The following is a 21913-nucleotide window of genomic DNA, read 5'->3' as shown; positions in this document are numbered from 1 at the left end:
CTCTAATCTATCCCGCCCAATCAGGCAAAGTTCGTTTTCTGATTGGCCTATTCTCTTTGCACGTTATACTTCCGGTTTTGAGGTGGCGGCTCAAGCGGCCTGTGACTGGAGAGCTCTGCTCCGGAAGTGCTAACCCCAGGCGAGCCCAGCGGGACGCCAATTACGGTGCAGGTCAGGACTATGGCGGCCCGGCTGGCTAGGATCCGGTGGGGGACTGCCCCTGCCGCTGCCCGGAGGGGCCCGCTGGTCTCCTGCCGGAGGTGGGCCGGCGCTTCGTCAGACACCGTGTACGATGTGGTGGTGTCCGGGGGAGGCCTGGTGGGCGCCGCTATGGCTTGTGCCTTGGGTAAGCGCATCTCCAGGCCGATAGCGGCGGGGAGCGGGGCCGTAGAGGAACGATGAGGACCGTGTGAGCCCTGGTGTTTGCCCAAGGTCTAAGCGTTGTAGATCTTGTGGTCCATCCCCTGACCAGAGGAATCCCAGAACCCCGGGGGCAAACGTTTGTTCCTTCAGGATTCCGAAGGGTCAAAAGTGGGAGGGACTCCTTAGGAGTCCTTCCAAAGCGTGGGGAAACAGACCCGCCCAGGGTTATTTAGTTCTGGACACAGTTGGAAGTAATCTGGCATTGTCTATTGAGCTAGGCTAGGCAGTTTTTTGTTGATGTTGTTTTTTAAACAGCTTCATTGAGATATGATTTGCATACCATAAAGTTTACCCATTTAAAGCATAGAATTTAATGATTTTTAGCGTACTCACCGAGTTGTGCAGCCATTGCCACAATAAATTTTAGAACATTTATCACCCCCAAAAGGAACCCAAACCCATTAGTAATCACTGCCCATGTCCCCCCAATCTCCTCAGCTCCTGGCAACCACTCATGTACTTTCTATCTCTATAGCTTGGCTTTTTCTGGACATTTCCATAGACATGGAATCTGCTTAATGTTTTCAGAGTTCATCCAGGTTGTAGCATGTGCCAGTACCTCGTTCCTTTTTATGGCTAAGTAATATTTTGTGTGGATATAGCACATTTTGTTTATTCATCAGGTGATGGACATTTGAGTCGTTTTCACTTTGGGGCTATAACAAATAATGCTGCTATCATTTTCTGTACAAGCTTTTGTGTAAGCATATATTTTTGGTTATCTTGGATATATTCCTAGGAGTGGATTTGCAGGGTCATATGGTAAACTGTGTTTAACATTTTGAAGAATTGCCTGTGTTCCAGAGTGGCTGCACTATTTTACATTCCCACCAGCAATAAATGAGGGGTCTGATTTCTTTCTTTCTTTCTTTTTTTTAGAAAGAAAGGCATTCCTTAATTTTTTTTCATTATTCATTCATTCATTTATTTATTTTTGGCTGCGTTGGGTCTGTTGCTGCACGCGGGCTTTCTCTAGTTGCGGTGAGCAGGGGCTACTCTTCGTTGTGGTGCGCGGGCTTCTCATTGCGGTGTGCGAGCTTCTCATTGAGGTGGCTTCTCTTGTTGCGGAGCACGGGCTCTAGGCGCACAGGCCTCAGTAGTTGTGGCTCGCAGGCTGTAGAGCGCAGGCTCAGTAGTTGTGGCACACAGGCTTAGTTGCTCCTCAGCATGTGGGATCTTCCCAGACCAGAGCTCGAAACCGTGTCCCCTGCATTGGCAAGCGGATTCTTAACCACTGCACCACCAGGGAAGTCCCGAGGGGTCTAATTTCTCCACGTCCTGGACAGCACTGTTACTGTCTTTTTCTTACTGGTTATGCTAGTGAGTGTGAGGTGATATCTTCTGGTTTTGATTTGCATTTCCCTAATGACTAATGATGTTGAATATTCTTTCATATGTTTATTGGTCATTTGTATGTCTTTGGAGAAATGTATATTCAGAACCTTTGCCCATTTTTAAACTGGGCTATTTGTCTTTTTATTATTGAGTTGTAAGAGTTTTTTATGTATTCTGGGTACAAGCCCCTTATCAGATAAATGATTTGCAAATATGTTCTCCCATTTTGTGGGTTGTTTTTTCACTTTCTTGATGGTGTCCTTTGAAGCACAGAAGTTTTTAATTTTGATGAAGTCCAGCTTATCAGTCTCTTACCACTTGTGCTATGGTGTCATATCTAAGAAATCATTATCTAACCCAAAGTCACAAAGTTTCGCTCCTGTGTTTTCTTCTAAGAGTTTTATACTTTTAGTTCTTACATTTAAGGCTATGATCCACTTTGAGTTAAACATTGTATGCAAGTTAAGGTAAGGACTTTGCTTTTACATGTGTAGTTTAGGCTGCTCCACTACCTTGTGGGGTAGATAGTTTAATCTTTTATATGAAGCAACGAGGTTAAGTAAGGACCAGAGTCTCACACCAGGCAGAGTCAGAATTTGAACCCAGGCAACCAAATTCTTTTGCTTTTAACAACTGTACGGTGACTTTCAGAAATTGGATTTGAGTTTTCTGGCTTCACAAATTAAAGGTCACTAACAGTGAGAAAGTCTTTTCTGATTTCAGTTCTGGGGGTGTTAGTCACATCTTCCCTAGGAAGTTCCTTTTCTAGGAAACTGGTGGGAAGCAGTGCTTTGTATGAGCTAATGGGCTTGAGTCTCAAAGTAATTTTGTAAAACATAGTTATCAGTTATTGAGCACTTGCTATAGATAGGCATCTTTTAAAGTATTTTGCATATACATACATACATATATATGTATGTGTGTACATACATATATATATATATATATATATATATATATATATATACTTTTTTTGTTTTCTGTGCCAAGTGGCTTTCAGGATCTTAGATCCCGACCAGGGATTGAACCTAGGCCCAGCAGTGAGAGTGCCGAGTCCTAACCACTGGACTGCCAGGGAATTCCCTATATTTTATTGTCATAATACTCTTGATTTTAGATTGTGAAGATAAGAAAGTTAAAGCTCAGAAAGGTTAAGTAACTTGCTCTCAAAAGTTGGTAATTAGGAAATACAAATCCTTTTTGAGACTGACAAGACTTTCTGACATATATACCCTTGCTGCCTGACAGCCATTTTGGTTTTACCTATCGGTAAATGGACTATAATGGTGCTTCTCAAGCTTGAGCATGTTTAAGAATCATCTGGGTTTTTTGGTTTGGTTTTGGTTTTGGGCTTTGAGTAACTAAGACAGGGACATAACACATAAGAATTTTGAAATACAAAAGTGCATAGGATATATAGTATAAAGAATGTATAGTAAGACTTCCATTTCTAATTGTTAGCCATCCAATTCTCCTCATAGGCAATCGTTGTTACCAGTCTGTGGAGCATATTTTTAAAATGAGGATTCCAGGTTCCACTTCCAGTGACTCTGACTCAGTTTGTCCAGGTGGGGCCCAGGAGCCTGTATTTTTAACAAATAATCTCCAGAGATGGATGCAGGAGATCTGAAGACCACACTTTGAGAATGAAAAACACTGGGAAGGCTTAATTGTCTTGTAGTGACTTCACCTCCTAACTTTTTATACAATTTTGTATGATATGTATCTGAAAAATTTTTTTAGTTTTACTAAATTTTTGTTAATTTTGTTAAAATTTGGTGTTTTGCTATCTTCTTTGTATAACTTTTTTTCCTTCCTATATTGTTCTTTTTCTCATCCCCATTTATCCACATTTCAAGGAGGGAAAGCAGCAATTCTTTTATAAACTTACAAAATTCTGTATTGTAATTGTTTATTTTTCTGTCTTTTCCTTAGAAGTGTAAATTTTTTTTAAAATTAATTTATTTTTGGCTGCGTTGGGTCTTCGTTGCTGCACACGGGCTTTCTCTAGTTGTGGCGAGTGGGGGCTACTCTTCATTGTGGTGCGCGGGCTTCTCATTGCGGTGGCTTCTCTTGTTGCAGAGCGCAGCCTCTAGCTGCGTGGGCTTCAGTAGTTGCAGCACGCGGGCTCAGTAGTTGTGGTGCACGGACTTAGTTCCTCTGCAGCATTTGGGAGGACCAGGGATCGAACCCATGTTCCCTGCATTGGCAGGCAGATTCGTAACCACTGTGCCACCAGGGAAGTCCCAAAAGTATAAATTCTTAAAGTCAGGGCTGACTTTAAACAGACACTGACAATACAGAATGCTCTGTATAAGTTTACAAAAGAAAAAGGTCATGGGCCGAGTACACCAGGATGTAAGAATCACTGACTCTAAGTCAGTCAAAACTACCAAGCGTAGGTTTACAAAAGAAACATTCACACTCAAAAGCTCAGAGAATGGGCTTCCCTGGTGGCGCAGTGGGTGAGAGTCCGCCTGCCGATGCAGGGGACATGTACGGGAAGATCCCACATGCTGCAGAGCGGCTGGGCCCGTGAGCCAAGGCCGCTGGGCCTGCGTGTCCGGAGCCTGTGCTCCATAACGGGAGAGGCCACAACAGTGAGAGGCCCGCGTACTGCAAAAAAAAAAAAAAAAAAAAAAAAAGCTCAGAGAAGATACTGAATGTTAAAACATGAAAGTTGAACCTCTCGGGGGGCAGGGGGAAGGTTTGGAAATCTTTCATTCAATTTATTCAGTGAGCAAGCCTCTGCTTTTTTCCTATAAAATAGATGGAGCTGAACACTGTGAGGAGACTCTGTCCTTGAGCATGTGCCTGTGGAGTCAAGTAAACTACCTGCTTGGGATTTAGTGCATGCTACTGTCTCCCCTTGATCATCATGGCATGAATCCCAAAGAATATTCTTTGTCAATAGTTTGTATGCTGATCAACCTTTATAATTCAACATCCACTTAGTTTTAGACAGCCGCTTTAAAAGTGAAAAATTTCCAGCTGGCTTTTCATATTTCCGTGTAGGTCAGTTTTTATGTTTTCCTTGATTCTTTTCTTCTTCAAACTCACATTAGTTTATGTTTTATCCTTGAAATACCTATATTTCCCTCTCACATTGTTATTTGTAAGTGATATTCTCTAATATTTTTTCTCCAAGCTAGTTTCCTAAAATGTTATATTATTTTTTTATAAATTTTAAAAATGTTTATTTATTTATTTTCGCCTGTGTTGGGTCTTCATTGCTGTGTGTGGGCTTTCTCTAGTTGCGGCGAGCAGGGGATACTCGTCGTTGCGGTGCGTGGGCTTCTCATTGGGGTGGCTTCTCTTGTTGTGAAGCACAGACTCTAGGCACGCGGGCTTCAGTAGTTGTGGCTCATGGGCTCTAGAGCGCAGGCTCAGTAGTTGTGGCGAACGGGCTTAGTTGCTCTGCAGCATGTGGGATCTTCCCCGACCAGGGGTTGAAACCGTGTCCCCTGCATCGGCAGGCGGATTCTTAATCACTGCATGACTAGGAAACCCCTAAAACGTTATATTAAATAGCTAAAAAATAAAATATTGAAAAATAAAATAAAATATTGGACCTGGCTATATTTTATGTGCTTGGAAATCTAATTTTAAAATTTATTTTATTTATTTATTTTTGGCTGTGTTGGGTCTTCGTTGCTGCACGTGGGCTTTCTCTAGCTGTGGCGAGCAGGAACGACTCTTCTTTGAGGTGCACGTACTTCTCATTGCAGTGGCTTCTCGTTGCAAAGCACAGGCCCTAGAGCACGTGGGCTTCAGTAGTTGTGGCTCTGTGGCATGTGGGATCTTCCTGGACCAGGGCTTGAACCTGTGTCCCCTGCATTAACAGGCAGATTCTTAACTACTGAGCCACCAGGGAAGTCCCTAATTTTTTTTGACTAAAGGAAATTTATAACATATATAATGTTATACATGCATTTGTAGGTGATGAGCTGACTGTACTATGTCATAAAGCTAGAAACAGTGAGAGCTGGGATTAAAATCCAGAGTTTCTGATTTTCTTTTTTTTTTTTTCTGTGGTGTTTTGATATAATAGCCCAGCTGGACTAGAACAGGCAGTGATCACATCATCTCAATCTACTGAAAACCCTCCAGTTGACTCCTACTGTAGTTGGGATATGGTCCAAATTTCCTGCCAGTGTCTAGAAGGCACTATTTGATCTGTATATTATCTCTCTCGCCAGATTCACCTTGATCCATTCTCTTCCGTAGTCACCGTTAGGCACCGTAGGTCACCCTTCAGTCTCTAGAGCTGCATTGTCCATTATGGTAGCTACCAGTCACACATGACTACCGATCACTTAAAATATGATACCATATTTACCATATTCTAATCTAAATGCATTTGTTCTGTAAGTGTAAAATACATACCACATTTCAAAGGCAGTATAAAAATTAATGTAAAATTTCTCAATTTTGTCATTGTTAATATTCATAATGCTATAATTTTGGATATATTAGATAAACTAAAGCAAAATTAACTAATGTAATTAACCACTTTATTTTTACTTTTTAAATGTGTCTTCTAGAAAATTTAAAATTACGTGTCACATTATTTTTATTATTTGCATATTCTATTATTTTTAGTGGACAGCATATTTCTAGAACAGACTAAACTTACTTCCATTTCAGAAACTTTTCTTTTTAGTTGTTGTCTCTTCTGAATATTCTCTCACCAAATTTTCTCCTGATTGTTTTGTTTGTTTTTATTCTTTTTTTTCGAATTTTATTTTATTTATTTTTTTATACAGCAGGTTCTTATGAGTCATCCATTTTATACACATTAGTGTATACAGGTCAATTCCAATCTCCCAGTTCATCACACCCCACCCCCACCCACCGCTGCTTTCCCCTCTTGGTGTCCATAGGTTTGTTCTCAACATCTGTGTCTCAATTTCTGCCCTGCAAACCGGTTCATCTGTATCATTCTTCTAGGTTTCACATATATGCGTTAATATACGATATTTGTTTTTCTCTTTCTGACTTACTTCACTCTGTATGACAGTCTCTAGATTCATCCACATCTCTACAAATGACCCAATTTCGTTCCTTTCTATGGCTGAGTAATATTCCATTGTATATATATACCACATCTTCTTTATCTGTTCATCTGTTGATGGGCATTTAGGTTGCTTCCATGACCTGGCTATTGTAAATAGTGCAGCAATGAACACTGGGGTGCATGTGTTTTTGTTTTTTTTTTTTTTTTTGTGGTACGCGGACCTCTCACTGTTGTGGCCTCTCCCATTGCGGAGCACAGGCTCTGGACGTGCAGGCTCGGTGGCCATAGCTCACGGGCCTAGCTGCTCCGCGGCATGTGGGATCTTCCCGGACCGGGGCACGAACCTGTGTCCCCTGCATCGGCACGTGGACTCTCAACCACTGTGCCACCAGGGAAGCCCCCTCCAGCTTTCTTTTGATTTCCATTTGCATGGAAGATCTTTCTCCATCCCCTCACTTTCAGTCTGAATGTGTCCCGAGGTCTGAAGTGGGTCTCTTGTAGACAGCATATAGATGGGTCTTGTTTTTGTATGCATTCAGCAAGCCTGTGTCTTTTTGGTTGGAGCATTTAATTCATTCATGTTTAAGGTAATTATTGATATATATGTTCCTATTATCATTTTCTTTATTGTTTTGGGTTTGTTTCTGTAGGTCCTTTTCTTCTCTTGTGTTGCACACTTAGAGAAGTTCCTTTAGCATTTGTTGGTTTGGTGGTGCTGAATTCTCTTAGCTTTTGCTTGTCTGTAAAGCTTTTGCTTGTCTGTAAAGCTTTTGATTTCTCCCTCAAATCTGAATGAGATCCTTGTGGGGTAGAGTAATCTTGGTTGTAGGTTCTTCCCTTTCATCACTTTAAGTATATCATGCCACTCCCTTCTGGCTTGTAGAGTTTCTGCTGAAAAATCAGCTGTTAACCTTATGGGAGTTCCCTTGTGTTATTTGTTGTTTTTCCATTGCTGCTTTCAATAATTTTTCTTTGTCTTTAATTTTTGTCAGTTTGATTACTGTGTGACTTGGCGTGTTTCTCCTTGGGTTTATCCTGTATGGGACTCTCTGCACTTCCTAGACCTGGGTGGCTCCTTCCTTTCCCATGTTAGGGAAGTTTTCGACTATAATCTCTTCAAATATTTTCTCAGGTCCTTTCTCTCTCTTCTCCTTCTGGGACCCCTATAATGCGAATGTTGCTGCATTTAATATTATCCCAGAGGTTTCTTAGGCTGTCTGCATTTCTTTTCATTCTTTTTTCTTTATTCTGTTCGGCAGAAGTGAATTCCACCATTCTGTCTTCCAGGTCCCTTATCCGTTCTTCTGCCTCAGTTATTCTGCTATTGATTCCTTATAGTGTAGTTTTCATTTCAGTTATTGTATTGTTCATCTGTGTGTGTTTGTTCTTTAATTCTTCTAGATCTTTGTTAAACATTTCTTGCATCTTTTCGACCTTTGCCTCCATTCTTTTTCCGAGGTCCTGGACCATCTTCACTATCATTCTGAATTCTTTTTCTGGAAGCTTGCCTATCTCCACTTCATTTAGTTGTTTTTCTGGGGTTTTATCTTGTTCCTTCATCTGGTACATAGCCTTCTGCCTTTGCATCTTGTCTGTCTTTCTGTGAATGTGGTTTTTGTTCCACAGGCTGCAGGGTTGTAGTTCTTCTTGCTTCTGCTCTGTGCCTTCTGGTGGATGAGGCTGTCTAAGAGGCTTGTGCAAGTTTCCTGATGGGAGGGACTGGTGGTGGGTAGAGCTGGCTGTTGCTTTGGTGGGCAGAGCTCAGTAAAACTTTAATACTCTTGTCTGCTGATGAGTGGGGCTGGGTTCCCTCCCTGTTGGTTGTTTGGCCTGAGGTGACCCAACAGTGGAGCCTACCCGGGCTCTTTGGTGGGGCTAATGGCGGACTCTGGGAGGGCTCACGCCAAGGAGTACTTCCCAGAACTTCTGCTGCCAGTGTCCTTGTCCTCACAGTGAGACACAGCCACCCCCCGCCTCTGCAGGAGACCTTCCAACACTAGCAGGTAGGTCTGGTTCAGTCTCCAGACCTACCTGTGGGGTCACTGCTCCTTCCCCTTGGTCCCGATGCGCACACTACTTTGTGTGTGCCCTCCAAGAGTGGAGTCTCTGTTTCCCCCAGTCCTGTCGAAGTCCTGCAGTCAAATCTCGCGAGCCTTCAAAGTCTGATTCTCTAGGAGTTCCTCCTCCCATTTCTGGACCCCCAGGTTGGGAAGCCTGACATGGGGCTCAGACCCTTCACTCCAGTGGGTGGACTTCTGTGGTATAAGTGTTCTCCAGTTTGTGAGTCATCCATCCAGCAGTTATGGGATTTGATTTTACTGTGATTGCACCCCTCCTACCGTCTCATTGTGGCTTCCCCTTTGTCTTTGGATGTGGGGTATCTTTTTTGGTGAGTTCCAGTGTCTTCCTGTCAATGATTGTTCAGCAGTTAGTTTTGATTCTGGTGTTCTCACAAGAGGGAGTGAGAGCAACGTCCTTCTACTCCGCCATCTTGAACCAATCTCCCTCCTGATTGTTTTTCTGATTTTCTTAAATAAGAAGGAAATTTCCTTTAAAGGAAGAAGTTAAATAGTGAAGAAACAAGTGTCCATATAAGATTACATGTATTTGAATCCTTAGTCTTGTCTCCAAAAGGTTCTATTTGGGTGGAATTAAATTACTCACAATTTCTGTACATTGGTTTTTCTCATCTCTAAAATTAGAGCAAAATAGCTTTTCTTTCTTCATAAAATTGTGGTATGGATTATATCAGATGATACTACAGTAAATCATATATAATTGTACCTGGCATATAGGTGTTAATAAACATTAGCAGTGATGATGATAATGATAATAGTGATTCCATGGAACTTTGCTTATAGATATACAGGAAAAAAGTAAACATTATTAATATAATAACCTACTGTTATTCATAAAAGAGTGACAGGTTATTAATTTATGGTTCTAGGTTGTTATTTGATAAAATTAACTTGGATTCTATATAGAGTGAAGTGATTTCAAGGTTAAAATTTAGATAGTCACCTACAATTTATAATTTCATTTAATTCAATCAATAGCTAAGTCATATATATGTTTGTGCCTTTAACTGTAATGGTATTATAGCCTAAAATAGATATTTTTATAATTTTTCTATTTCTACTCACCAGGGCAAATATAGGATGGAAATCTAACTGTTTTCTTATATATTTCCTGGTTTCTCATTTAACAAAAATGTCTGTTAAGACATTATTTTATGGATTGAGGAGATAACAGCAGTTTGCTGCTGGGGATGTACAGCGATAGGAAAAGAAATGATTCCTGGCCTCCAAGGAATTTAGAATCTAGCAAAGGAAAAAGATTTGTAAATAACTAACAGAAGGAAGAATGAAATGAAAGCTACCCTAGAGGAGCAAGCAACTGACCTATCCTGGGGGTGGAGGTGTGCGGGTGTGGTACTAAGAGGACTGCTGGGGAGGTGAGGCTTCAGGGAGTAGGAGCCGTAGGGAGCTGGTGGCAGGCAGCATTCGGTTGCAGTGGCTTCTGTTAGATCAAAGCCTAGAGATGTGATGGACCAGAAGGTTGTCCTATCTGCGGGCACGGCCCCTCTCCCATCTTCCATGGCAGAACTGCTGCTCAGGGCTGCCGCACGACAGTGAGCACCATGCTGACCTGGTGGTTTCAGCGCACTTCACTCCTTTTTGACTGGAGCCAGCCTTGATTTTCACACTTTCTTTGTTGTATGTAGTAATAGTGCCTTTCTTCTCATTTAGATTCCAAAATAAAAAGAGGGGTCAGGGTCTTTGGGGTTTCTCTCACCGTTACTAAGTAAAACCTGCAGTGTTTCTTCTCTGGTAAATTCACATGCAACTCACTGCTTATCTTTTCCCTGCACCGTTCTCTGAGACACTGTGGAAGGACTTGTGTTTGTGCTGCAGTGACCCAGTGACAGAGTCTCCAAGTCCTCTTTTTACTTCACTATACAGATGTTTTAGGACCAGATTTTTAGGCACAGTTGATGTTATTTTTTGGCCCCCCTTTCTTTCACAAGCTCTTTATCTTTGACTTAATCTTGAGGCCACAATGAATTTTGTTTATTAACCCCATTTTTCTGTTGAACAGGATTTGTAATTTTTAGTGACTTAATACTTTGTAGATTATAAATATCTGGTGTCTAAATACTACAGCCTTCCTTTCTTCATTTTTCCTTTCTAGGACAGTCTATTCACTTGCTATGGGTTTTGCCATTATTTGTGTCTTTGCACATGGCAGGTGTTAGACTGTCTGGAGAGGCCTTACCACCATGGGCAGGGTGCTCTGCGTGACTGAAATGGTAGTACACATTATTGCTTAGGACGTCACATGATGTTTTCCTTTTTATGTGTGTAAGAAATTTGTATCCTGAGGGCTAAGGGATTAGTTAATATGTTGCTTCTCTTGGAAATGAGAAAGAGAATAAACTCTGATTTTCCTAAAATGATATAACATTTTGATCTTTTTTTTTTTTAGGATATGATATTCACTTTTGTGACAAGAAAATCCTGTTGCTAGAAGCAGGTCCAAAGAAAGTACTGGGGAAATTGCCAGAAACTTACAGCAACAGGGTCAGCTCCATTTCCCCTGGCTCCGCAACCCTTCTCAGTAGTGAGTAGAAGATCCTCTGTCGTAGAACCAATCTCCTGTCTCTCTTGACTTTCCAGTGTGTCCCATAGAGCGGAGTCAGCAGAGCGTCTGGCGAGGAGGGAGCTCCCTGAGATGGGTGGGAAGAGGAGGGTGGGGTTGGTAAGTCTAGTACATAGTCGAAGATGAGGACCCCTGGAATTGTTCGTGTATCAACTCGCAGTCTGAGGAAGACATCTCTGGGACATGTGGCTCCATGTAGACATCATTTGTGATGTTGGGTCATTATGAATTGGTGGAATTGAAACTATATGAACTAATGACGATCATTCGCTTCTAGTAACAGCATACTCTTCATTTCCAGAGTCAGCCCTATAGGGGGCTGGGGAGCCTGAATGCTAAGTGCTCGTAGGGTGTAGGTGGATGTGTACACCTGGAACCAGTTAGCAAATTATCTTAAGGTCTTTGTCAAATGTTACTCCCTCAAGCCATCCTATCTAGAAACACCCCATCTAAAATTAAACTCCTGCATGACTCTCTAGCTCCTTATACTGCTTTATTTTTCTTTATAACACTACCTGACATTTTATTATGAATTTTTTTTTAATTGTCTATCTCTCCAACTAGAGTGTCAGCTGCTGAAGGGCAGAGATTTGTCTGTTTGGTTTCCCGCTTTATGCTCAGTACCTAGAAGTGTATCTGGCACATAGTAAGTGCTCAATAAATATTTCCTCAATGAATGAATCGGTTTAGTGCTCTGGAATTAAGCAAAAAATAGTCTTTATCCAGGGAGTTCGTATCCTCAATAGGATGATGAAGGAAAAGAAAATACGGATTTGGTTTATTTCCCCCACTTTATTATTTCCCCCACTTTAATGTGATTTGACCTTTGATCATGAAAGCTGGGTCTTTTTCATGCTGTATATTCTGAACTGGGGAACAGAGTAGCTTAGCTCCTAGCATCAAACAGGATAGAAGTGAAGAGTATTTCCCTGTTATTGGAGAACACTGAAAACAACCTCTTACTTAAAAGGAAGGAGAGAGAAAGGGGAACCCAGGAGGGATGCCAGTCCCATCAGGTTGCTTTGGTCTATATATAACTCCTTTCTTTTGTAGGTTTTGGTGCCTGGGACCACATCTGCAACATGAGATACAGAGCCTTTCGGCGAATGCAGGTGCCTCCTTTATCACCTTTGGCTTATCTTGGTTTATCTTGAGTTAAGATATTGGAGTTCACATTCTCCAGGTTTTCTGTAAATGTGGGAGGAATTCAGACAGAGTTTACACTCAGTCAAAGGAAGTAGGAGGGAAGCATTCATGAGAGAATTTTCTTCCCACCTTATACTTCCTGCCAGAGGGACTGACAAACTGTGGTTTTCCTGCTTCAGTCAATGCTCAGTTTGACTGGAGTAATATTTCCTTTTCCTTGGGTTGTAATACAAACTTTCCCTTTGTGTTTCCAGGTGTGGGATGCCTGCTCAGAAGCCCTGATAATGTTCGATAAGGATAATTTAGATGACATGGGCTGTATAGTGGAGAACAATGTCATCATGCATGCTCTCACTAAGCAGCTGGAGGCTGTGTCAGGTGAGGTATCTATCTCTTCCATCTTCCACTGGCTTTCTGGAAGATGAACTAAGAGTTATTCTGGGACTTACTGTAAGGATCCCTTCTACAGATACTGATGTCCACCATAAAGAAGCCCTCTAACAGTTATCTCAGGAATATTCTTTCTCTCTCTCTTTTTTTTTTAAACAGCTTTATTCAGGTATAACTTACATACCAATAATTCACTGATTTTAAGTGTACAGTTCAGTGCTTTTTCAATCTATTTATAGAGTTGTGCCACCATCACCACAATATGATTATAGAACATTCCTATTACTCAGAAGTAAACCTTGTACCTGTTTACAGTCATTCCCCATTCCCACTCCTAGCCCCTGGCACCACTAATCTACTTTCTGTTTTTTGAGATTTGCCTATTCTGGACATTTCATGTAGATAGAATGATACAATATGTATTTTTTAATGTCTGACTTCTCTCACTAAATGCATTTTTGAGATTCATTCATGTTGTAGTATGTATCAGTACTCCAGTCTTTTTTACTGCCCAATAGTATTTCATTGTGTGGATATATCACATTTTGTTTATCCATTCATCAGCTGATGGACATTTTGGGTTGTTTCCACTTTTTGATGATTGTGAATAAAGCTATGAATATTTATGGACAAGGTTTTGTGTGGACATGTTTCATTTCTGCTGGGTGGATACTTAGGAGTAGAATTGCTGGGTCATCTAATAATTCTATGTTTAACATTTTCATAAACTGCCAAACTTTAAAGAGGCTCTACCATGTCCCTTTCCCACCAACAGTATATAAGGGTTCCAATTTCTCCACCAACACTTTATTCCCCTCAACCTTTTTTTTTTAATAGCCGTCCTAGTAACTGAAGTGGTATCTCATTGTAGTTTTTTTGTTTATTTTGTTTGGCCACACCACACAGCATGCGGGATCTCAGTTCCCCGACCAGGGAGTGAACCTGTGCCCCCTCCATTGGGAGCACAGAATCTTAACCACTGTACTGCCAGGGAAGTCCCATCTCGTAGTTTTGATTGTATTTACCTGATGACTAATAATGTTGAGTGTCTTTTCATGTACTTGTTGGCTATTTGTATATCTTTTTTTTTTTTTTTTTTTTTTGGCTGTATCGGGTCTTAGTTGTGGCATGTGGGATCTTTCGTTGCGGTGCTCAGGCTTCTCTCTAGTTGTGGTGTGTGGGCTTAGTTGCCCCGCGGCATGTGGGATCTTAGTTCCCCGACCAGAGATCGAACCTGCGTCCCCTGCATTGGAAGGTGGATTCTTAAACACTGGACCACGAGGGAAGTCCCTATTTGTATATCTTCTTTGGAGAAGTGTCTGTTTAAAATCTTTTGCTCATTTTAAAACTAGATTGTCTTTCTTTTTATTTATTTATTTGTTTTTTAAATTTTTTTGGCTGTGTTGGGTCTTCATTGCTGTGCACGGGCTTTCTCTGGTTGCAGCGAGCAGGAGCTACTGTTCATTGCAGTCCATGGGCTTCTCATTGCGGTGGCTTCTCTTGTTGCGGAGCATGGGCTCTAGGTGCGCAGGCTTCAGTAGTTGTGGCTCGCGGGCTCTAGAGCACAGGCTCAGTAGTTGTGGCGCACGGGTTTAGCTGCTCGGCGGCATGTGGGATCTTCCCGGACCAGGGATTGAACCCATGTCCCCTGCATTGGCAGGCGGATTCTTAACTACTGCGCCACCAGGGAGGTCCAAAAGATAATTTAGATCTAATAGTCACTTAGAAACATGTCCCATAATATATTGGTGAAAAAAAGTGTGTGTCATATGATCCCACTTGTGTGTGTGAGTATGTGTGTGGGGTGTGTGTGCATATACACACATAGGAAATAGTTGGGAAAGCTATACAACAAAGCTTTAGCTGTCTCTGAGTGGTATGATTAAAGGTAATTTTTTCCCCCCTTTTAAACCTTTCTTTGTGGTTCAGACTTTTACACAAAGTAAAAGTAGTAAGCATGTACTGTTTGTGATCAGAAAAGTAAAATGACTTCCAGTGGGAAGAAAAATCTTATGAAATCGAGAACTTGTTTGAGTCTGTGGTATTCCCCACCCTGTTTGCTTTGAAAACACATGTGGGTTCATGTAGGCATAGAGTGAAACTGGAGCAGGATCATGAAGATGGGAAGAGTGCCTGCCTCATGCAGGTGACAGTTCAGTGAGAGCTTACTTTTTTTTGTCCTTGTTTTCCTCACACTGATTCATCCCTGTGGCCTCTCTCATTTATTAGCTCTTAGACCATAGCATAGATCACATGAGTTATTTTTGAGATCTTTACTTTTCTTGTTTAGGAGTAAATGATAAGATAAAGATAAGCTGTCTTGGGACTTTGCTTTAGTTTTTTCCTCAGCCTGTGGGCCAACTGTCTAATGTTTTGTTTTTTCTCTTTTGACCTCCCTAGACCGAGTGACCGTTCTCTACAAGAGCAAAGCAGTCAGCTATACCTGGCCTTATCCATTTTCCATGGCAGACTCCAGCCCTTGGGTTCATATTACCCTAGGTGATGGCAGCATCCTCCAGACCAAATTGTTGGTAGTTGAAGATTCTTATTTTGCCAGGGGTCTCACATATCCACGTCTTGTTAGATTCTAGGGTCTCTAGTTTTAGATCTAAGCTATAGTTAAAGTTAATTTTAGGCAAAACTTTTGGTTATAAGGACCCATACCCACTCAAACCAGCTCTAGTTAAGATGGTTCTGTTGTAAATCCTGTACAGGAAGCAATCTCTTGGACCATCATAGGTCTTGAAATAAAGGATAGCTGGCCTTACAGGGACAGGAATCAGAGGGTCAGAAATTGAGGCTGTTCCTTCCCTCTCAGGAGTCCTGTAGTCGTTCATCTCCTTGCATCTCCCATTTTTTTCTCTTTCTGCTCATCAGCTTCCCCTTTTCCATGGCAGCCGTTCCCAACCTTACTTCAGGATTCTTCAACTCTAGCGCCTGCCTTATTGCTTTCTAGTTCAAATATCAAGAGACTTTGGCTCAGTTTAACCTACGGCTGGCACCTCTTGGATCAGATGTCCAGCTTTGGTCTGTTAATTGAAGCTGGGATCGCATATGTAGGGCTACCCCTCTAGGGGCTGGGAGTGAGGCAGGCATGATAAAGAGTTACCTGCCACAGATGGGCTTGCCACCAGTGGGAACTAGAGAAAACTTTTAGGAGGCAGAGACAAACTTCTGGAACAGTTTCGTTAATTAAAAGGTTTTAAGACTCAGCAGGCTCTTGTCTCCATGCAGATTGGTGCAGATGGCCACAACTCAGGAGTACGGCAGGCCGCTGGAATCCAAAACGTTAGCTGGAACTATGACCAGTCCGCTGTTGTGGCTACTCTGCATTTATCGGAGGTAAGATCCTGAGTCCACCATCTGGGGGCCTTGCTCGGGTTTAACTGGTACTGGGGAGATATGGGGATATATGTATATCTATAGCTGAGTCACTGTGTTATAAAGCAGAAACTAACACACCACTGTAAAGAAATTACACTCCAATAAAGATGTTAAAAAAATAAAAAATAAAATACATATAGATATCTTATGACCTAGGAAAAAATACAATAATAATTGGTACTGGGTACTTCTCACAAGAACTCTTCTCCTCTCCGTTGTAGGCCACAGAAAACAATGTAGCTTGGCAGAGATTTCTCCCCTCCGGGCCCATTGCTCTGCTTCCGGTAAGAAGTCCTTCTGGCTAGTCTGCTTAAACATGTCAAGCCTTCCTCTTTTAGAACTTCATTTTCTCTCAGCCTTTTTCTGGTTTCAAGGGAATACGCCCAGGCTAGCTTTGTTACCCCTTCTTGTCTTCCTTCGTGCTTGAGAGCTCTTAAGAACAGAGGTTTTAGCCCTTGGTATTGATGTTCTTTTGACACAGCTCTCAGACACTTTGAGTTCCTTGGTTTGGTCCACATCCCATGAACATGCAGCAGAGCTGGTCAGCATGGATGAGGAAAAGTTTGTGGATGCCGTTAACTCTGCCTTTGTGAGTATCACCAGCTGACGATATGTTGCTGGGATAGATACAGAAAGGTGGTTTTGAGTAAGAAAAGAGGAACAACCAACCAGCTGCCCCTTTGAACCTGTAACACTTGATGTGGAGTATGTGGAGGAGGGGACTCAGGAAAATGTACAACAAAGAAATTAATTTTTGTGCTCTTCTGAGGGTTGAGGGCGGCTGCTATGCTGACTGAAACAGCTGCCTGGGTGGTAGTTACTTGGATAAGTAACTTTTTTTGAAGCTGTAATACTTTGATAATTTTTAACAGATGCCAAGTACCTGAACCATTGAAGCTGATTCATCAGAAGTGTTTCTGGGGAGGGGCTGAGCACATTTCCATAGTGAGCTTAAGAGTAAGCTTTGTAGAGAGATATGGGTTCAATATTGGTTCTACCTGTTAATCTCCTGAAAAATGGAAATAGTATCACCAACCTCTTAGGGTTTAATAGTAATAAAAGTCTAAAGACTTAGAGAGAATTTATGTAAAATGCTTGGAACATACCTAGTACATTATAGGGTACTCAACAAATGGTAATTATTACTGGAGTAGACATAGCCTTTAGATAATACAGACACCAATATTTTTGGAGTTCAAATGTCACATTATCTGAATTCACTAATGATAATGATCGATAACATTTATCCAGCACTTACTATGTGCCAGGTACAGGTGAAGAGTTTTTTTAACATGTATTTATGTATTTAATTCAGTGAACTATTGAGGTAGGTACTATTATCCTGCTCACTTAGAGATAGGTAACTTGCCTGAGGTCATACAGCTGGTGGCAAAGCTGGGTTCTGAAATCAGGCTGGCCCTTGAGCCTATCCTTTTAACCACCAAACTCTACTGCCTTGCTAATGACTTCACACTGGTCTACAGTGAAGAACTTAAGCTCCACTGCTCTGTAGTAACAACAAGAATAAAAAGAACTGAACGCACTGAAGTGGCTTCCAAGATAAATGGTGACCCTTTATGGGTCATTTAGTATATATTCCTGGCATAGGCCTTTGCAGTACATTCATTCAGCAAGAGTTATGAGTGCTTCTGTATAGAAGGCTCTGGAGTTGGACAAATGAGACATAGTCCCTGATTTCAGGAAGCTCAGGCAAGTGAGGGAGAAAGATATAGAAATGACAATTTTGATACAGTGGTAGAGTATGCATAGGATACTGTGGGAGTATGGAGGAGAAAGACACAGAAGGTTTGGAGGGAGGTTTACAAAAAGGGGTGACAGCTTCTGCATGCTCTGAGGTGTTACCTGGTGAACTAGAAGTGGGAGGACATTCTAAGTAGAGGGGTGTGTGGAGGCAAGAGCACGTTGTAGAGTGAGCTACTTTGTGGCCGGCATGTGCGTTTTGAGGGTAGGATTAGTGAAAGGTGAGGCTCAGAGGTAGGTAGGGGCGGCTCATGAGCAGTTTGGCTTGATCCTAAAGCCTGTGGGGAGTGATGAGAAGTTGCATTTTGCGTTTGTTTGAGGGACTTGTCACTTTAGTGACACAAATCAGTTTAGGTGTGTTAGGTACCACTACCCTTGGCTGTGGTTATAAAATGGTTGCCTTGTTGAATTTTTAATTCCCTGCTGGAGTCGCTGATGAAATTTCACTTTGTTTTGTGGCTGGTGCTACTCAGTGGAGTGATGCCAACCACACAGACTTCATCGACTCGGCTGGCTCCATGCTGCAGTATGCAGTTGCCTTTCTGAAGCCCACTAAGATCTCCGCTCGCCAGCTGCCCCCAAGTGTAGCCAGGGTGGATGCCAAAAGCCGAATACTGTTTCCTCTTGGGTTGGGACATGCTGCTGAGTACGTCCGGCCTCGGCTGGCACTCATTGGGTAAGATGATAACAGAGCAGGGCCACTCCTTTTCACTCTGCGCTGGAGGCTACACCTGAACTCTGCTTTATCCTTAGGGATGCAGCCCACAGAGTCCACCCACTTGCAGGACAAGGTGCCAACATGGGCTTTGGGGATATCTCCAGCTTGCTGCATCACCTCAGGACTGCAGCCTTCAATGGGCAAGACCTAGGTAAGGATTCAGGCACCTTAGAGAGGCATCCCAAGGTCCTATAATACGGGAAGATCAGAAAATGGCCCTCAGTAGCTAGATGTAGTAGACATAAATGTATCTGGTTTGCTAGGAAGGAAGACTTCACTACTGAATTAGGGATTTAACCTTTCCTTTTCCCTTCAGGCTCCATGAGTCACCTCACAGCTTATGAAACAGACAGACAGCGTCACAACACTGCTCTTCTGGCTGCTACTGACCTACTAAAACGGCTGTATTCTACCAGTGCCACCCCACTGGTGCTGCTCAGGACGTGGGGCTTGCAGGCTACAAATGCAGTGTCTCCGCTCAAAGTAAGAGAGTTCTCCCAGATCTCCGAGAGTCTTGCTCACGGAGGAATGACTTCGCCAATGACTTGGTTTCTTTAATTTTCTTGGCTGTAAAATTATCATCTTTATCTGAATACCTTCCCCCGTGGTTATGAGCAGAAATATCCCTTCCGAGGTTTTTGGTGCCAGGGCCCACATCTAAGCAGTACCTTTATATAAGGGCTTAAAATAGTGAATAGGGGCTTGTAAAGATAAAGATGCTTAAATTCCTTTTGCTGCTTGGCCAGCTTCTTTCCTGAGAAACTTGCATTAAAAGACACTTTGGGGGCTTCCCTGGTGGCGCAGTGGTTGAGAGTCCGCCTGCCGATGCAGGGCACAGCGGTTCGTGCCCCGGTCCGGGAAGATCCCACGTGCCGCGGAGCGGCTGGGCCCGTGAGCCATGGCTACTGAGCCTGCGCGTCCAGAGCCTGTGCTCCGCAACGGGAGAGGCCACGACAGTGAGAGGCCCGCATACCGCAAAAAAAAAAAAAAAAAAAAAAAAAAAAAAAAAAAAAAAAAAAAAAAGACACTTTGGAGGGACTCAGGAGGAGAATCTACCTGGGACTTTTGCCAAATTTTTGCTTTAATCACTTTAGATATTTTAAAGTATTATCTTCACCTGCCCACATACTTTACAATGTCAGAATATCACTCACTTTGTTTCATTTTTTCCTCCAGGAACAGATTATGGCCTTTGCAAGCAAATGAATGCTCCTCTCCTGGATCTTTTCCCAAGACCACCACGTATTTTCAAGATTTAACTTAATAAATTTACATTAGAATTCTGCAGTCTCTTTTTCTTCTCTGCTTAATGGACCTGTGGAGTTCAAATAATGAGTGATAATTTTCTGTGAGGAAGGCATATCAACCAAGCCAAGAAAAAAACCCCAAAGGAAGACTATGATTTGATTGAAAAGAACTTTTTATTACTAAAAAATTGCTAAGGTGCTGTCTCATTCATTTTCACTTGTTAGCAGTCCTTTCTAAAGAGAAGATTTATATAATTAAAAAAAAATGCTGGTTATAAATTTATACAGTTTTTTGATAAAGATAAGAATTAGAAATAGTCAATTGATGCATTTTTGTTAGAATTGCTGTTTTAAAATTAATAACACTAGAATGCAAAATAAACACAAATTGCTTTAACCTTTATTATAGGTATATTAGACTTTCTGAAAAGAAAACCAAATCTTAAAATGCTAGTTATTATCTCCTCATCACAGCACCGTATTTCATTTATGGTTCCTCTGTGGGACACCACTATTCTGTTATAAAACAATAAATAATTTCATTGCACAGTTTTAAAGACCTCAGGAACCAGGTCAAAAGGAAAAATCTGATTAGCAGCAGAATTTGTTCATGTTTGGTTGCAGGCTGGTGCCAGCCTGGGTGGGGGTGGGTTGTTTTGCTGTGCACCTTAGAAGTGGTTACCTCACAGTACCAGAGATACCTGTCGAAGCGAGTTTTGCATCCATTAGATCTGTATACCACAAACAACATCTTGCCCAGAAGTCTGATTTGCAGATGAAAGGAGAAGATAACAGTCTGCTTTTGACCCAACCTAAGCTATTCTTGGGAAATATTTTTAGGGAATGGAAAATTTGTTACCACAAGGGAGCTTTTCAGGTAAATGTGGAAAATTTATAAGATACTAAAAAAGTGTGAATGTCACAAACCTTCCTGGAATCTCAGGAAAAAATGTGCCCAGAATGAAAGATGGCAGCTACTGGAAAAAGCTGTGTTGACTACTGGCAGAGTCCAGAAAGGTCACTGTAGGGAAAAAAGGTCATCTTTCATAAAAAAATGGAAAGGTAGCCCAGGTATGAAGAACATGGACTCTGCAAAAGTATGCAAACAGAATCAGGCAAGACAAGAATTTTAAGGCACACCTTGCAAGGACCTCCATAACCCAGTGTTTTTCATATGACAATGATAACACACAAAATCCACTATGTGCTAGGCCATGTCCTAATATTTGAAATATATAACACATTTACAGAAAGAAAACCTAACCATCAAGATTAGACCTTTTAGGACTCTTAATAAGAGGCCCAAAAGGTACACTAGGGGCAAAAAGGACATTACAGACAAATTGTTTTTTCTAAGAAATAAAAAGTCTCATTCCAAATTGCTCCTATAATGGATAAACTGGTTAATTCTCCAGATATTCTAATCAAGGTTATCAGAAAACATGTAGATACATTTCTGGAGTTATAAAGCACCTACCCAAGAATTCTGAGAGTATTTGGGATGACCGAACATGTCTGCTGAACAATATGTGGCCTTTATAAGAAAAGCTACAGAGACAAGCTGTGGTGATAAAGACCAGGAAATCTTACCTCTCTGAACCCATCAAGCTGGAGGAGTCTTTATTGTCTCCCCCTAATCTTGTAGAACAGCATTTCGTGTACGATGACTGGTTCTAACACCATACTCTAGACAAAGATGAGAAGGGGGTCTAGAAGTCAAGTGATAATATTAAAAAGAATGTGAAGGACTTGGGAGTTTTCTTCAGAAGACCGAAAGGCTGTGGAAGGAGGGATTAGAGCAGAACTAAGACTACTGAGAAGGAGGGATTTTTT

The 21913-nt window shown here is 41.7% G+C and overlaps 2 protein-coding genes across 2 annotated transcripts in view; one reads left to right on the top strand and one right to left on the bottom strand.

Moving 5' to 3' along the window:
- The first annotated feature begins 180 nt into the window (after positions 1–180).
- COQ6 (coenzyme Q6, monooxygenase) lies at positions 181–20039 on the top strand. The gene is made up of 12 exons (XM_065901066.1): positions 181–346; positions 11261–11395; positions 12488–12546; positions 12835–12958; positions 15371–15501; positions 16205–16312; positions 16576–16638; positions 16836–16943; positions 18589–18791; positions 18869–18984; positions 19150–19316; positions 20010–20039. Exons 1-12 carry the CDS (start codon positions 181–183, stop codon positions 20037–20039), a joined length of 1410 nt encoding a protein of 469 aa, XP_065757138.1.
- The window catches only part of ENTPD5 (ectonucleoside triphosphate diphosphohydrolase 5 (inactive)), an 18516-nt gene continuing 15549 nt past the window's right edge, over positions 18947–21913 (bottom strand). Inside the window, exon 13 of the mRNA XM_065901086.1 lies at positions 18947–18964. Within this exon, the coding sequence (XP_065757158.1) occupies positions 18947–18964 (18 nt within the window). The remainder of the gene's footprint in view (positions 18965–21913) is intronic.

The sequence above is a fragment of the Phocoena phocoena genome, chromosome 2 (assembly GCF_963924675.1).
Source record: "Phocoena phocoena chromosome 2, mPhoPho1.1, whole genome shotgun sequence".
Classification (NCBI taxonomy): domain Eukaryota; kingdom Metazoa; phylum Chordata; class Mammalia; order Artiodactyla; family Phocoenidae; genus Phocoena; species Phocoena phocoena.
The sequence above is the reverse complement of the archived record's forward strand: the minus strand, read 5'-3'. Positions and strand labels throughout refer to the sequence as shown.

Coding starts and splice junctions, on each gene's coding strand:
- COQ6 (XM_065901066.1), top strand. CDS start 181: ATGGCGGCCCGGCTGGCTAGGATCCGGTGGGGGACTGCCCCTGCCGCT. Junction 12,547..12,834: donor GAGCCTTTCGGCGAATGCAG/GTGCCTCCTTTA, acceptor TTGTGTTTCCAG/GTGTGGGATGCCTGCTCAGA. Junction 12,959..15,370: donor GCAGCTGGAGGCTGTGTCAG/GTGAGGTATCTA, acceptor TGACCTCCCTAG/ACCGAGTGACCGTTCTCTAC.